Below are 17,158 nucleotides of genomic sequence, written 5' to 3' on the forward strand. Positions count from 1 at the left end.
AGAGAATTCCTAAGCTGAACAGAAGTCCCATTTATTAATTGTTTCTCTCAGTGTGTGTGCTGCTGGGGTTCTATTTAGGAAGTGGTTCCCTGTGCCAATGCGTTCAAGTGTACTTCCCACTTTCTCTTCTGTGAGGTTCAGTGTGGCTGGCTTTATGTTGAGGTCTTTGATCCATTTGGTCTTGAGTTTTGTGCATGGTGATAGATATGGGTCTATTTTCATTCTTCTACATGTTGATATCCAGTTATACCAGCACCACTTGTTAAATATGCTTTCTTTTTTCCATTTGATATTTTTTGCTTCTTTGTCAAAAATCAGGTGTTCGAAGATGTGTGGATCGATATCCAGGTCTTCTGTTCGGTTCCATTGGTCCTCCTGTCTGTTTTTATGCCAATACCAGGCTGTTTTCAGTCCTGTAGCTCTGTAGTAGAGTTTGAAGTCAGGGACTGTGATGCCTCCAGAAGTTCTTTTATTGTACAGGATTGTTTTGGCTATCCTGAGTTTTTTGCTTTTCCATATGAAGTTGAGTACCATTCTTTCGAGGTCTTTGAAGAATTGTGCTGAGATTTTGATAGGCATTGTGTTGAATCTGTCAAAATATCATAATCTTTTAAAAACACTAAAAAATGCTTAGAAATGAATAAAACCTGAAGCACTGGGAATTTGGGATAATTTTGTTGCTGTTAAATGTGGGACTTGTGGGGAAAGAAAGACATTGCAGCAGGTATGGCGGAAACCAATCTTAGAGGGAAATGGTCACCTTTAAATATGATTAACAGGAACCAAAATTTAAAAAAAAAAGAGTAGTGTGAGCTAAGCACAGGTGAAGAGGGAAGGAAGTGAAAAGATAAGAACAGCAAAGCGAAGCGCCGAACTCGGAGCGGTGAGGGACCAATGCACACAAAAACTGGAGACCTCACGTAGACGTGGTGTTCCAGGAAAGAGGGTGAGGAGCCGGTGCACCCCACTCCGGTGTAAGGACTCTGCATCGCAGAAACGAGCAAGGAAGCACACGAGAGCAGAACATCTTCCGTGCTTCATAAGACGTGTATATACAAACCTGAGTAAAGGCGCAGTAAACGGCGAGCTGACGGGCATAGGGGGCTGCGGGGCGCTTCACAGACAAGAGTCTGGGGCCAGAGAGGTGGCTCAGCAGTTAAGAGCACTGACTGCTCTCCCACAGGACCTGAGGCCAAGCCCCTCCTCCCCCAGCACACACCGCTGCTCATGGGCCATCTTTGTGATCCCTGCCCAGATCCACTTGAATTACTGAGCACTCTCCGCGTTCCTTGATTTCTCCATCTTTTGGCAGAGGAGAAAAGCGTGGCTGGAGTGGGGAGCGTCGCTTGGGAGAACACAGTGACTGTGGATGTCAGAGGGCTACCACCCTCTCCCCTAGACCTCACACACATTGAAACCATCTAGGGCAGAAGGGTCCCCCCCCCCCCCCCCCGTAATCTCCCTCCCACCCACCGCGGTGAGAGTGCAGTTTGTCTCCTGACCTGTTCCCTGCCTCATCAGACCCTGGTCCCCAGATTCCCACACAGGTGCCCACATACAAGTGTCCACAGCCCATTGCTCTCCCTCCTAATCCTGTTGGGTTAAACTCCTTCCTGGCTTATCTTCATTTCTTTTTATGCCTTAGGTTTCTCTTACTTTTGTTATTAATTTATTCATTTCTGTGTGTGGGCATTTGGATTGCATCTGTCTGTGCACTGATCCGGGTCCTCTGGAAGAGCAGCCAGTGCTCTTAGCCACTGAGCCATCTCTCCAGCCACACCTTTCCTTTTCTGGCCGGCAGCTGACTTCCCAACTCTAATTCCAAAAGCAACTCCACAGACCAACTTTCTACACCCAGCTTTGTCTCCGCTGGAAAACAGATGTCTCCTGACGGTCCCCTCTGCTCTAAAGAAGCAATCGCCCCTTCCCTATTGACGCTATGGGAGGAACAACCCGAACACTGAGCAGAGACCGCAGAGACCACTGCTGTGGGCTCTGGGAATGCTGGGTGCATTCGTGGCTCTTTACATACGTGATCATAAGATCCCTCACAGGTTGGCAAGGTGGATCAGTGAGTGGAGACACCCACTGCCAGGCGAATGACTTGAGCTCAACCCCTAGAACCCACAGAGTGGGAGAAGAGAACCCACTCCTGCAAAGTGTCCTCTGACCTCTAGATGTGTGCAGTGGCAAGTTCCCTCGAATGTGCATGTCACACACACACACCACATACATGCACACACACACAGACACATGCACATATACACACACAGTAAATAAAATGCAGTTTCAAAAGGCCTTTTATGAGCTAGGCTGTTAGCCCCTCCCTCTCCCTCACACGGTGACTCCACCTCATTACAGTTTAACTTCTTCTTACGAATTATGATTTCGAAAGCTGCCTGCAGATGTTTATACAGGAGAGATACTGGGCGGTGCCGCTGGTTATGTCACAGGAGAGGCTCGACTTCAGCCTCACTCTGCCGCCATCCCTTCTCCAAAGCCGCAACAAGCTTGAGGAAGGCCAGTGATTCCAGCAGTTTATTTCTTAGGCATGGTCACTCACAACATAGTCATGGGGTGGGGCCTTCCGGAGGGCCCTGACCCCTCCTCAGATCAGCTCGCCTCAGAAAGAGCCCGGGACAGCGACTGGATTATGAATACCTCCAAGCTGCTAATATTTACATGGGGACAGGGAACCAAGTAGAGGAAATTATGATGCAAGAAAGCGGGGTGTCCTGAAGACGTTGGAGGCCGAGGAGGCATCCTCAAGAATCGGAATCTCCTTCTCTGTGTGGGATTCTGTCCTCTAGTGCCGTCCTGGAGACAATAGGAACCAGAGTGAGCGAAGATGGTCCGACAGACCAACATCTGTCCGTGTGACCCCCACCCCCAATGCCAGAGGCTTCAGACACTGACAGCGCCAGCACTCAGCTACCATGACAAAGACAAAGACGTGACCTCCAGCCCCTCCTCACAGGTACCCTGCAGGGTCGGAGAGGGAACTCAGGTTCCCTTCTTCCATTTCTAGAACCATAGCAGCCTGAGTGTGATGTCTTCACCCAACCACCCCCTTTGATAAATGGTCCTTGCTCTGAGCACCATTAACGGAACACAGCACCCCACCCCTTCTGAGGGTCAGTGAGCCCCAAATCAACAGGAATGGTACCTTCTGGGTAAGTGGATCCAGGGAGAGGTATGTAGCCTAGAAGAGGAAGACATTGATTAGACCAATCCTCGTGGATGGAAGAATCGAACTCTTTACAGCAGAAGACGTGGGAATGAGAGAATTGAGCACAGAGACTGAAGAACCGGGAGGGCTGGGAGGGCTCAGGGGATCACTCACTAGAGAAGCGGGACTTCCGCCAACTGTAGAAACCAAGACAGAAGATGATGAAGCCCAGGCCCAGGGTGGTTGCAGACACAGAAACCTTCACCGTCTGGATGGGGGACAGCCCGACCGCTGCAAAGTAAAGGAGAACCCTTAGAACTAATGTCTACAGCTTAGCCTCAGGCAACTTGGTTTCCTTCGGCCTGCACCTACAAGGGTCAAAGGTCTTTATTCTTTGACCCTTATCCCCAGCATCCAGCCCGGAGAGTCTGATGCTAACCAATTCACTCCCAAGAAAATGGCTTTTTTTGACCCCATCATCCACTTCCAGACATCCCTGGGGAACCTGTTTACCCAGAATTACCTCCCAGTTCTATCTCCCAATCCCCAGTTCTCCACAGCCTCCCTCCCCAGGTGGAGACTCTCAAGGCATTCTCTGTGGCTCCTCCATTGCCAGGGCACCCTCCCCAGCAGCCAGGGGTCCCTCACACCCATGGTGATGTTAACTCCCATCTCTGCTCTGAGCAGCTTCCTATTAGAAGGTCTCCTTTCTCTGCAGGCCTCCAAGGTCCCACGGTAAGAGTCCCCTACATTCACATTGCCCACATCTCCCTCCATCCTACCTTTTGCCACCCCGCCTGCCAGAGATGCTTCTATCTGGACTATAGTCCACCTGGATTCTGGCCCCATCACCAAAGGAACTTGTTGTATGCCCCACAAAGGAGACCGACCCTGGGAAGCTCAAGGGCATGTGTGCCCCCACTCTCCTCTTGCTTCCCACCTGTGCTGGCTAGTCCTGTGTCAGCTTGACACAGGCTAGATTCATCTGAGAGATGGGAACCTCAACTGAAAAAATGCCTCCATGAGATCGGGCTGCAGCTGCAAGCCTGTAAGTCATTTTCTTAGCTAGAGATCGACGGGGGAGGGCCCAGTCCGCTGTGGTGGGGCCACCCCTGAGCTGGTGGTCCTGGGTTCTATAAGAAAGCAGGCTGAGCAAGCCATGAGGAGCGAGCCAGTATACGGCGCCCTCCATGGGTCCTGCTTTCAGGTTGCTGCCCTGTTTGAGTTCACGTCTTGACTTCCTTCAATGCTGGACCAACGCGAGCCAATTAAACCCTTCCCTTCCAACTTGCTTTTGGGCGTGGTGTTTCATCACAGCCATAGTCACCCCACCCGGACACCATCCACTCCCAGGGACCCACTAAAACAGACACACACTCCCCATAGGGGAACCGACTCCCCGACTCTCTAGCTGCCCTCCCCTGTCCTCATTCTTTCTAAGATTTATTTATTTATTTTATGTTCACATGCCAGAAGAGGGCACCAGATCTCATTACAGGATGGCTGTGAGCCACCATGTGGCTGCTGGGAATTGAACTCAGGTCGTCTGGATGAGCAGGCAATGCTCTTAACCACTGAGCCATCTTCTTTTCCAACAATCTCCAAATCTGTATGCACCCCCTCATTATGTATGCACATCCTCATTACCTTTACGTACCCCCAGTCCTAGGGTTCAAACAGTGTCAGTGAGTTCTATATCAACTAACCCTTCATGTGTCCACCAAGTGTCTACAGCCACGGCTTCATCCCCTTAGGCTCAAAAGAGGCTGCCCAAATCCATCAGAGCCCTACACCGAGAGAAGAGCCCTTCTTCTTCAGTCTTCATCACTTTTTCCATGCCCAGTCCTGACCTGACAAGATGGCTGAATATTAGGAAAACTAAAACAGCCAATTTCAGAGCTTTGTTCCGGAAGTGTTATCAAACCTACATTCTTCTGGGGAGACAATCGGCCTCTCCTCTCTCCCTCAAACTGATGGATGACATCCACGCCATGACTCGTCTGTCCTTTAGTCCATGGCCCTAACTTGGCTGCAAACCCTTAGACTTCCCATCCCAGCATCCCTTTCTCTACCACGTACTAGGCATCTCTCCACGTCTCACTCGGCCAAATACCGATGTTCCTCTCCCAACCACCAACGTCCCAGTTCCCACCACTTACTCCAGTCCTGACGGACTGGCTCAGAGGTCCCTTCGTGCTGTACCACACAGGTGTAGATGTCCCCATAGGAGGGGGTTAAGGCTAGGTGAGAGACAGTCTGGTATGTCCAGTCCCCGTTGGTCTGGGCAGTCCTCTCTCTGTTGTTGTGAGGCATGACAAGGTGCCCGTTCTTCATCCACATGATGCTCACGTCCGCTGGATAGAAGCCCCACACATAACAGGCCAGCATCACGGGCTCCCTCGTGTTAACCGGAGCAGTCTGGGCTACTTGAACAGACGGCGGTCCTGTGTGGGAGAAACAACTGTGGTTTGAAAGTCCCATTTCGTTCCTTCAAAGACTTCTACAGCCACCAAGTGAGAGAGAAAGGATGCGTCCCCACCTGGCTGGATTTCTCTTCCTCTCTTGTTGCCCCTTTCTTTCTCCTTCAAAGTCATGTTTGATCACAGATGGGAAATGCCCCTGGGCCATGAGCTGTCTGGACAGTACCTGTGTTTATCTCGCATAGGCACATGCTGTGTATTTTCTGAGATGGAGTCTCATACAGCCCAGGCTAGCCTCACACGCACAATGTAGCTGGGGATGGCCCTAACTCTTAGTCTCCTGCCTCCCCACAAGTGCTGGTACCATAGGCCTGCACCACGGTGCCTGGCAATGGGATTATTGATATGGTCATCATCTACCAGGTTATCCCCCCAAGTGACTCTCCTGCTTGCCTCTATCAGAGTATTTTTTTAGCAATATTTTAGTGAAAATACAAGAATTTATGTTAAAATACAGACTCCCTTGGCTTCACCTAAGGTATTTTCTCCTTGTCTAGAGTGGGACCCAGGGATTTGTAGCCAAGCAACGCTGAAAAGGTGGCTCAGCAACTGTATCTTATGACACAGTTCTCTGACCTATGGAGATTTTCAAAGTTTACTTATACAACTTTAAGCCATTCTCATGAGCTGTTCTCAGTGTAAAGGATTCGGGGAGGAAGAGAGCTGGCATTGGAACAACCCTAGATGTCCCCACGCCTGCACCCATTCCAAACACCAAAATCTGAGCTAAAGAACCAGGAACAAGCCAGGTTGGGGATCCAGGCCTGTAATTCCAGCTAACTGGGAGGCTGAAGCTGGAGAGTCACAAGTTCAAGGTCAACTTGGGCAACTTAGGGAGACCCTGACTCAGAACAAATAGGAATAAGGGGTCTTGGACATAACCCAGTGGTAGAGCGTTTGCCGGGTACGTGCAAGGCCCAAGTTCAATCCCCAGTAGTGAAAAAAAAATTCTTTGACTAAAACAAATAAAAATAAGAGGCAGGAACATTTTGGGGAAAGTCACTGGGGGTTTCTGACTCAGCCCTAAAGCACTGAGATTCCTGCTTCTGGGCCTCGTCAGTTTCTTCTCTTTACACCTCCCATCCTGCGTCTTCTGTTCTGTTTCCATCAGCCACACTGCTCCCCTCGCTGTCCAGCCTCCCACTTCCTGCATTCCAGGTCCACACCGTTTCTCCTGCTCAGGTATCAACCCCTCGACGCTCAGTGATCTACTTGTCCACCAGCTCTGCTTCCGACGGCCCCTCTGCACCCCCTCTGCACCCCCTCTGCACCCCTCTGCTCACTTGTTCTGTGGGTCAGTGCATTCCAGAAGGGCTTGGTGTGCATGGCACAGTCCTGAAGCCCTTTGCCCAAGCGCTGGAGTAGCTGTTCATTTTTGTTGAGGTAATTTGAGATGGATTTAGCCAAGTTATAGAGCATCCCAAATTCACAGGGGGCTATTTTTCCTTCCTCTGGATCCCAGCAGGCCAGCAGATCTTTGTTGAAGGAGATACAGTACGTGAAGTCTTGTGGGTTCCCATCGTCATCCAGCAGGCATGTGCTCTCCACGTGGGCCACAAAGCCACCTGGAAGAGCCAGAAAACTTCCATCATTGTCTGCTCGCTGTGTAGTACCATTGCAAATACCATCTCTGCACAAAGTTCCTAAAACCCATATAACTGCTTGAGTGGTGGGAGCAGGGAATGGATACATTTTCTGTCCTAACATCTGATCTTTAACGTGTTTCTGGACAGAGCTCTGAATCCCTGGGAACTGGGTGACCACAGGGTCTCTTTTTCTAGTGGGGTAAATCTTAATAGAACTTTGGGATAGGGCCTGTCCATGGAAAGACTGAGCCGTGATTGGAGACCTGAGATTTGTACCTCCATCCTTGTGGATGGGTACTTGAAGCTGGGTTAAAAAATAATTCCTATCTATTTAATGAAGCCTAAAAAACCCAAATTGTAGGGTTCTGACACCTTCCCAGTTGGTAAACACATCCGCATGCCGGGGGAGTGGCTGACCCCACCGCCTCTGAGGGTCTGGACTTCCTCCTATAAAACCCAGACTGTGATCTCTAAAATACTCCTCGTGGGGCTAGAGATGTGGCTGAGTGGTTGAGAGCATGTGCTCTTCCTGCAGAGGACCAGGGTTCCAACTGCAGCACCCCCAGCCAGTGGCTCGCTGTAACCCAGTTCCAGGAAGTCTCATACCCTTCTGGGCTCCTCAGATACTACACGGGTGCGGTGCACACGCGGACAAACAGGACATGCACACATACACACAGATAAACTCTTGCAATAAGTGAACAATATTAAACTATTCGCAAAGATTGTTTCTCCTCTCTGTTACCCAAGGGGGTCTAGCTCAGCCAAGCTGGGCAGAAGCTGTGGGAGATGCTGGGCTTATGGCTTGAGCTCGTGTCTGACGTGGGGAACTGTCTCGTGGGTTGAGCCTTCAGCCGCTGGTCTGTGATAACTTCCGTTAGAGTTGGCACTGAACTGGACTGTAGGTTGTCTATCCAGTCCATGAGAATGGGGGGGGGGGGCCACCCACCCGTCACAGGAGTGTTGAATTAAGCAGCTGCAGCCAGTCTGGCCGAGATCTCCTGCCTCAGGCTGCGCCTGCCGACTACACTACCACTCTGGGAGCTCCGGCCGCCGCAGGAAACGGGGGAATGACAGCAGCAGAGACATTTTTAGATCCTTTCCTCTAATTTCCAACCTGAGACTTAACTATTTTTTAAGACTTATTTATTTTGTTTTATGTATATGGTGTTTTGCCTACATGTATGACGGTACACCATATTTGAGCCTGGTGCCATCAAAGGCCACAAAGGGGGCATCAGACCCCCTGAACCTGGAGTCACAGATGGTTATGAACCACCATGTGGGTGCTGGGACTTGAACCTGGGTCCTCTGCAAGAGCAGCCAGTGCTCCTAACAGCCGAGCCACCTCTCCAGGCCCTAAAACTAAACTCAGCCCTCGTTGTTCATGTGCAGTGGTCTTAAGTTTTACAACAATAAGTTTAAATGACTCAGTTTGCCAGGCTTTTTTGACAACAACAGCAAACAAAACAAACAGAAACACAGAAAAGTCATTTTAAAGTCAATCCACTTTTCTACCAATATAAAACCATACAACATGGTCACCTTCACACCATCGGAGGCATCCAGGTTGGGAATGAGCTAGAGATTCACGTGCACAAAACTAAAAACTGTTAGCGCCGCTTCCTCTACACCTGAGACTGGGTGACAGGGGAGAACAGCCCGAGGTCCCCACGTGGTAAGCCTGGTGGTCCACCCCAAACACAGGCCTTCAGAGTAGCTCATTACTGACAGGGAGCTAAAGGGCCAAGCGAGTGTGGTGAGCACCGTGGTAATCCCAGCACTGAGGCAGGAGGATTGCCATGAGTTCAAGGCTAGTCTGGCTATACCGTGTGACTCTCTCAGATGAAAGAAAGACAGAGACAGACAGACAGACAAAGGGGAAGGAGAGGAGAGAAGAAAACAGAGTCAAGAAAAAGAAGTCAGCCTTGCTCTATGCTGGAAATAGTCCTGACTTTTGACTCTGTACAAGTCTACAGAGCACTTACTGTATACCAGGTGCCACGCTGGGACCCAGGATGAAGGGGCACACAGTCCTAACCTACATCCCAGCAGGGGCATCCGTTACACAATCTACAAAACTGGCCCATTATTAAAACTGCTGTAAAAGCACAGTCCAGTACTGGAGGAGTTGCCGCAATGGGGAGACTGGATGGTGGGGGCACTCAGGCCTGCTAGAGCAGGACGTGGGGGGTTCCAGAAGGGGACGGAGGTTCCAGGGAGGAGGGTCGGGGGAGGTGGTTCCAGAAAGGGAGGGAGGGTTCCAAGAGCGGATTCCTTACCTACTCCCACACAGCCCAGGCTGAGGCCCAGCAGCAGCGGGAGGAGGATAGCCATGTTGTCCTCTCTGAAGGTGCAGGAAGGTCAGGCCCCTGGGCGGGATCTTGCAGGGACCACTAGATCGCTACTGACCCAGCCTGGACAAATGTCTCCACGCACTGAAGAAAATACGGTGCCTGTTGCTCTGGTCCCCTGTTCCTTGCTGCAGAACTGTCCCCAGGTCACTCAGCCCCCTCTAGATCCTAAATTTACATCTACTAACTCAACCAACCTGAAACCCAAAGGGAGAGTTGTCAGATTAGTTGGGTAGGCAGATCAGACCAATCACTTAGTGTCTCAGCCTAGCATCATCAGTTACTAGGTAAACCTCCTCGCGCCCTAGGCTTTGAGGACCGGACTGTAGGGGGTTTCCTGAGGTCCGTGGGGGCGGTCGCTGAAGCATTCCCAGGATACGCAGGCCTGACCTGCGCATGCGATTAACTTTTTTCCCCTTATGCCCTTCCAAAAGACCGCTTCTAGACAACCTTCTTGTCTCTGAAAGGGAGGTCACCTAGGAGGTAGTGCGTAAACCCCCCTGTCACTCAGAGGGACGCAGGTGGCAGAGGCGGGGCTGTGGGGAAGGAAGGAGGCACAGAGTGTCAAAGCAAGACAGTGAAAGACAGAAGCATTTAACCGTAGAGAGCCGGCGCGGGTCTGGGAACCCACTCCCTCCTGGGCGGTTTATCAAGCTCCCTTTCTTCCTAGGCTATAAAAACTGTTTTGGTGGAAAGCTGACCACGGACCCAAAGCTCAACTGTCCGCCCCACCCCCACCCCCACCCCCAACCTCTCCACTTCCCTGAATGTGTCCCCAAGCTCCGCTCCGCTCTATCTCCAGCTGGTCTCCGGATTACAAAGGTACTGGAATAGTGAGATGTGGCGCTCCCATTCTCCTGGAAAAGACAATGTCTATCGAACACGCTTTGTGTATATATACACATGTGCACACATGTTCCTGTATGAGGGTGTTTGTGTGCCTACAGGCATGCATGCACGTGTGTGAATATATATGAAGGTCACTGTGAGATCCGCCACCTGGTAGGTTGTTGTTGTTTAAGACAGCGTCTGTCACTGGCCTGGAGCTCGCCAGGTAGGCTGGGCTAGCCCGGAAGCCCAGGGATCTACCTAACCCCCAACCCCGTGCCTCCAGCACTGTGCCCACAGCCATGAATGAGCACAACTGGCTCTTTTCTTTGTTTAAATACGGGTCGTGGGGCTGAACTCAGACACTCACCCCGCGCAGTACTTTACCAGCCGCGTCTTCTTCCAGATCCTGCTGTACTTCTTCTGCTTTTGTTTTTGTTTGTTTGTTTTTGTGCTAAGTATTTGACCCGGAGCCTCACACATGCAAGGATGGATTTTAAAAGGGCATTGCCTCTTCCATCCAGCTATGAGTTACATCGCGGATAGTCTCTCCTTGGGCATCTAAAGCCTTAATTGACTCCCCTGCCATCAAAGGGCATTGAGGCTTCACCCTCTCTTTTCACTTTCTCTTTCTTTTCCTGATTTGGTTTGGTTTTTAAGCAGGGTCTCACTGTGTAGCCCTGTCTGGCCTCGAATTCACTATGTAGACCAGGCTGGCCTAAAATTCATAGAGATCTTCCTCTCTCTGCTTCCTGAGTGCTGAGATTAAAGGTGTGGCCACCACAACTGACTCAGCTGGATTTCTGAAACTCTTGGATTAACTAGTGAGCTAAAAAGGGGAAGAGGGACCGTGAGGGAGTCTCTGGACACCATGCTTACCTGGGGTCGCCAAAAATCCTCGACTCTAGGTGACTTAGGAAGAAAAAGAAAAGCATGGACCACATATAGTCAGAGCCAGTGTCAGGAGCAAGGGCTAGCTGGGGTGACCATGTCAGGAGCAAGGGCTAGCTGGGGTGACCGTGTCAGGAGCAAGGGCTAGCTGGGGTGACCATGTCAGGAGCAAGGGCTAGCTGGGGTGACCATGTCAGGAGCAAGGGCTAGCTGGGGTGACCGTGTCAGGAGCAAGGGCTAGCTGGGGTGACCGTGTCAGGAGCGAGGACTAGCTAGGGTGACCGTGTCAGGAGCGAGGGCTAGCTGGGGTGACCGTGTCGGGAGTGAGGGCTAGCTGGGGTGACCATGTCAGGAGCGAGGGCTAGCTGGGGTGACCGTGTCAGGAGCGAGGGCTAGCTGGGGTGACCGTGTCGGGAGCTAGGGCTAGCTGGGGTGACCATGTCGGGACCGAGGGCTAGCTGGGGTGACCGTGTCAGGAGCGAGGGCTAGCTGGGGTGACCGGCTGACATTAGCCAGATCAGCCCCATTTCCCAGTCTTCCCCAGTCTCCTGCCCTCTCCCTCCTTGGCTATAGACTTAACTTCTAGAATCAGCCAGTGGGCGAAGCTGCTGGGAAGCCAGAATGGATGTGATGTGCTCCAACACTGTCCCAGACACTGTCCTAGGGTTGGTTTGGGGTTTTTGTTTGTTAGTTTCAGACAGAGTTTTCTGTGATCCAGGACAGCCTTTGAATTCACTGCATAGCTCCCCGCCAGGGGTTGAGAGTCCAGACTCGGCTCTAAGTAGGTCTTCTGTCTTCTTTCTCATTTAATATTGAGATGTGTTAGTTGTCTGCCTCTTCAGAATGAAAACCAGTCTGGAGGTTCACAGCTCAAGTTTAGAGGCTTCAACGCCTTTCCTTATACAACTCCTATGCACGCATGCACACACACACATACATACATACACACAGACCATATACACACACGTATATTTATACACATAGACCATATACACACACTCACACACATGCTCACACACAGACCATACATACACACATATACACACACATACATACATACGCACATATGCATACATATATACACATATGCACAGACCATACACGCACACACATGCAAGCACACACTACAGAAAAACACAAATGTATACACTGACACACACATATACACATGTACATACACATACACACACATGGACACTATACACACACATATATATACACACTCACACGCACTTGCACACACACAGACACACACACCACAAGCTACGCCCACGCACTCACTTCATCCTGGGCTGGGATGAACCAAAATAACGGAAGTTCGTGATACAGCTGCTAAGAAAAGGAGGAAGAGAGGAGCCACCGTCCACCCAACCCCTCCCGCCACCGTCCACCCAACCCCTCCCGCCACCGTCCACCCCACCCCTCCCTCCACCGTCCACCCAAGCCCTCCCGCCACCGTCCACCCCAACCGCCCCGGCTCAGAGTTCTTTCTGCTCTGGGAGTCTCAGGTTCTTCTACTTGCTGTTAGGACAACTTCAGAACAGTGTGGTTCCCAGCCACCACCTTTCCCAGAATGCCTTCCTCCCCTTGCAGGAATCAGCGCTTGGCACCCTTTTCTGCGTCCCCACTTCCAGCCCTGAGAGAAGCCCTACTGTGCCTGCACCCTCATGGGCGTGGCCATGGCGGAGACTGTGTGGAGTCCCCTCCGGTGTCCAGCTCTTTACCCCAGCAGTCAAAGGAGATGTGAAACCTCCTGAGACACCACAGGAAGCAGTAGGAGATTTCACTTCCATATTCATGTGAAAATGGGAGGGAGGTTTTTAGAGTCGGAAAACCCAGAGACCTGTGCTCAGCAAAGCGGTTCCTCGCTCCTTTGCCCCCTCTTCTGTTACAGATGCAACTGTGATCTCCCAGTTGGTTCGGGCACCTCTGCTGCCCTGTCCTCCGTCACTTTATCATTACACAGGAACAGGACCCCCAGCCAGGGCCCCATGTGCTTTCAGCTCCTCTATGTGAAGACCCAAATGCTGAGTCCTCAATCCTCCCCCCCATACACACACACACACACACACACACACACACACACACCGCAGCCTCGTTCCCACATGCCTGCAGTGGGTAACCCTGGGGTTTATGTGCAACTTATTAATATAGGGAATCATCTGCCATAGCTGGGAAATATGGGCTCTTAGCCCCACATCATCCCATTTGAGGCCAGTAGGAAGCGGAGGAACACCTGCCGTCAAAGCTAGTTAGCAGGAAGGCCTGAAGAGAGGTCACCGCAGGCAAGGTGGGCAGGGGTCTCTGTGGAGGGGGCGGAGGCAGACCCTGGCTAGCAGGCTGGGTTCAGCAGGAAAGGGGAGCTCCCAAGCCTGGCAGGGTTGTGCCGTTGGGCGTGTATAAGGGGATGGGGCTGTTGGAAACAGAAGCAGGTGCCGGTATTGACACCGTCACTGGAGCAGGTGCCGGTATTGATACCGTCACTGGAGCAGGTGCCGGTATTGATGATACCGTCACTGGAGCAGGTGCCGGTATCGATACCGTCACTGGAGCAGGTGCCGGTATTGATACCGTCACTGGAGCAGGTGCCAGTATTGATACCGTCACTGGAGCTGGACATTAAGGGAAGTTACAGATGTGACTTGAGTGTGACCTTAACCATGTGAGTCTCTTCTAGGCATTTCCTAAATTCATTCTCTGGGAGCTCTCAGCTTCCTCTTCTGGACACATGGTTTTAACTCAAGATCCCATTTTATGACAGAAAAAAAAATGCTGGACCAGTCAATCCCTTACCATATAAAACCAGCAGCGGGGACCAGACCACAGGGCTCTGAGAGCTAGAATTAAACAGCTCAGGGGGTCAGGGGTCAATGGCACGCAGACTTCACTGGTGAACGGCCAACTGGAAAACTTTTGGGTTTTTTTTTTTTTTTTTTGAGACAGCCTCCCCAGTGCTGGGATTACAGGTGTGTGCCACACTGCCCGGGAGAAGCATTTTCTGTACCTATCCTGTCCCAAGCCACTGCATAGAATAGCTTGTTCCCAGAAGTAAAAAAAAAAAAAGAAAGAAACCTGAAAATACAGTTTTAAAATTGGCAAAATAGTGTGGTGTGGTGACAGAATCCAGAAACCCCAGCACTTGGGAGGTGGGAGCTGGGATCAGGAATCCAGGGTCATCCAAGCTACGTGAGACTCTGTCTCAAAAATGACAAAAGGTGACAAAAAATGTCTAAATCTGTAACTGAAAGAGAAAGGAACCGTGGAGAGGTGTTCAGCCTCATAACCAATATAAAAAACCCCAACTCTAAGAGATTCTACCAGCACCCACCTCACTACCAGTGACTCCTGGTGTTAGCGGGACAATAGCAGCCATCTTGCTCTAATAACTGCTCTCTGACCTCTGAACTGAGAATTGCAAACTTGTTGGTAAAAAGTCATGATCAGGAAACAGTATCATTACCCTGAAAAGTCTGCCCTTGAGAGTTGGAATAAAGATATGGTAGGCGCGGGAGGCTTGAGGGCAGCTTCCTCGGGGCTGAGTGTGGGCTGGACTGGCATTGGTTGAGACAGGAACAAGCTACAGTGAAGATAGGCATGGCTCCACCAGGGAAGAATGAGGAATTTGCCCAAAAATAGGATTCCTGCTGGGTAGCTTTTCTGCTCTAGGAGAAGGTGCCACCACATCTAGGCAATCCCAGCACTTGGGGGAGGAGCAGGAAGAACAAGAATTCAAAGCTGTCCTCAGCTACACTGGGAGTTCGAGGTCTACAAGGGATTTCAACTCAAAGGGAGAGAGAACCGGACTGAGGACAGCTCAGGATGCATCTAGATTAAGCTGGGGTATCCTTGAGTGCTCTACAGGGGTGCACATCCCTCCAATTGATGCACTCACCCTCATGTGATCCAGAAGCTAAGCCTGGCTGATGAGAGAGGCAAACGGAGTGGGACCTGCCTGTAATCCCAGCAGCTGGGGGTGCAGGATGCAGGATGGATGATGAGGAGCACAGGGTGAGGGTTACTACCCCTGCACAGCAAGCTTGAGGCCAGCTGGGGACCTTATCACCCACTCACTTGATCAATGACCATTTCCTCCAAGCCTGTCATCTGGTGGAGCAGGAACTTGAGGCTTGGGGAGGAGTTAGCTAGAGTTAGATACAGCAGGTAAGAATCCGGGAGGTGCCACGTGTTTAATCTACTCGGGATGGTGGATCTCTGTGAGTTCAAGGCCAGCCTGGTCTACAGGATAAGTTTCAGGTTGGCCAGAGCCATACAGTGAGACCCTGCCACAAAAAAATTAATAATAGTAGTAACAACAATAATAATAAGTAATAGTAATAATAAAATCAGTTTTAAGCTTTGATTGGCAGGAAATTGCTGGGTACATTTGAAGTAGAACAGAAACCAGAAAGCAGTACGGACCAGGTCCACAAAGGTAAAAGGAGAACAAAAACAAAACCATCTCCAAGGGAGAAAATCAAATACTGAAGACAGAGGTGAACCGGACTGGAGAGACGGCTCAGCGGTTAAGAGCACTGGCTGTTCTTCCGGAGGAACCAGGATTGATTCCAACACCCACACGGCGGCTTACGTCCGTGTGTAGCTCCAGAACCAGGGCGTCTGATGCCTCCTTCTGCTTCTGAGGGCACCAGACACACATGTGGTACACAGACGTATAGGCAGGTCAGACACCCATACATACACAAGTTTTTAAAAATTAAAGAAATTGAGAGGCAGAAGGAATTTTCTGGCGTCCTTAGGTTCTGTGGCGCTGCGGACAGACGGCAACAACGCTGTCACCTGCCCATTCTCCCCGTGAAGGTCTCAGCATTCGTCAGGTACTAAGATTCACAGGAGGACTGGCAGTGCTGGCTAGTGGTTAGAGCGCTTACCCAGCATGCATGAGGGGCTGGCAGCTAAAGCTCTGGCCACACAGTATGAGGACCAGAGTTCTGATCCTCAGAGACCATGGAAAGGCCAGGGAGATGCGGTGGCCCACTGGTAACTCCAGCCTCAGAGGTCAGAGAGGGGCAACGCTCGGAGCAGGCTGGCTCGCAAGACCAGCCACGTCAGTGAGCTCTAGGTCTGAATGAGAGCCTCTGTCTCAGTGTGTAAGGTGGAAGGAGGAGAGAGGATTCCTTTATCTACCTCCCAAATGGCTGTGTAACCACACACACGTGCAAAAGCGTGTGTACATGTGGAAAATGAAAAGAGAAGACAGAGCACACACACACACACATACACACACAACAGTCATTGGGGTTACAACAGCTCTTCAGGGGACACCATTGCTATCCTTCACTGACGTGAAGAACAGAGACAGCAAGTCACTCATCCAAGAGCACACAGTGAAACTCAGACAGCCGTGCCGTCTTTGTCAGTCAGTACAGGCTCTTAGAAATGACATGGTCTAGGCGAAGAGCCAAGGCCTGGGACGAACTGGATGGTTTCCCTTAGACTCTGATACAGTATGAAAATCGGAGATGGCCTTGCCAGTACCAAGCTAACTTCATGAGTTAGGCTCAGCTGCCGCCAGAGCCACCCCCACACAGCCGTGGTCGTGTGCTGCCAGCCCCCACCATCTGCCTGGGACGGTGCCCCACAGCTGCCCTGAGAGAGTTCCTGAGGGTACTGAACGCGTACTTGGAAGACATGTGCGTCTCTGCCCTTGCCGGCTGCTCCGCTTCACCTCAGGATCAAAGAGGACGGCTGTACTAAAGTGATCAGACCAATCAGAGAGCAGCTAGAGGCAGGCCCTGCTAGCCCTGAGCTGATTTCCCAGGGGGCTGAAAGTCAAACAGCTTCACTGGCGACACAGCACGGAGGGAACCAAAGGCACATGCAACTCCTCAA

General features: G+C 51.1%; 1 protein-coding gene across 1 annotated transcript; it reads right to left on the minus strand.

Annotated features, from left to right (window-relative positions):
• Window positions 1-2,290: 2,290 nt before the first annotated feature.
• On the minus strand, window positions 2,291-9,799 carry LOC121435298 (class II histocompatibility antigen, M beta 1 chain). Its single transcript, XM_041634532.1, has 6 exons — window positions 9,518-9,799; window positions 6,933-7,214; window positions 5,329-5,613; window positions 3,344-3,460; window positions 3,167-3,202; window positions 2,291-2,817 (listed from the first exon to the last, which is right to left on the minus strand). Exons 1-6 carry the CDS (start codon window positions 9,570-9,572, stop codon window positions 2,807-2,809), a joined length of 786 nt encoding a protein of 261 aa, XP_041490466.1. The 5' UTR covers window positions 9,573-9,799; the 3' UTR covers window positions 2,291-2,806.
• Window positions 9,800-17,158: the final 7,359 nt, after the last annotated feature.

Source organism: Microtus oregoni, unplaced genomic scaffold, assembly GCF_018167655.1.
Source record: "Microtus oregoni isolate MIOR12 unplaced genomic scaffold, Mior012 000046F_ref0000063, whole genome shotgun sequence".
NCBI classification, from domain to species: Eukaryota; Metazoa; Chordata; class Mammalia; order Rodentia; family Cricetidae; genus Microtus; species Microtus oregoni.

Coding starts and splice junctions, on each gene's coding strand:
- LOC121435298 (XM_041634532.1), bottom strand. CDS start 9,572: ATGGCTATCCTCCTCCCGCTGCTGCTGGGCCTCAGCCTGGGCTGTGTG. Junction 5,614..6,932: donor TGCACTGACCCACAGAACAA/GTGAGCAGAGGG, acceptor TCTCCCACACAG/GACCGCCGTCTGTTCAAGTA. Junction 3,461..5,328: donor GCCAGTCCGTCAGGACTGGA/GTAAGTGGTGGG, acceptor TTTACTTTGCAG/CGGTCGGGCTGTCCCCCATC.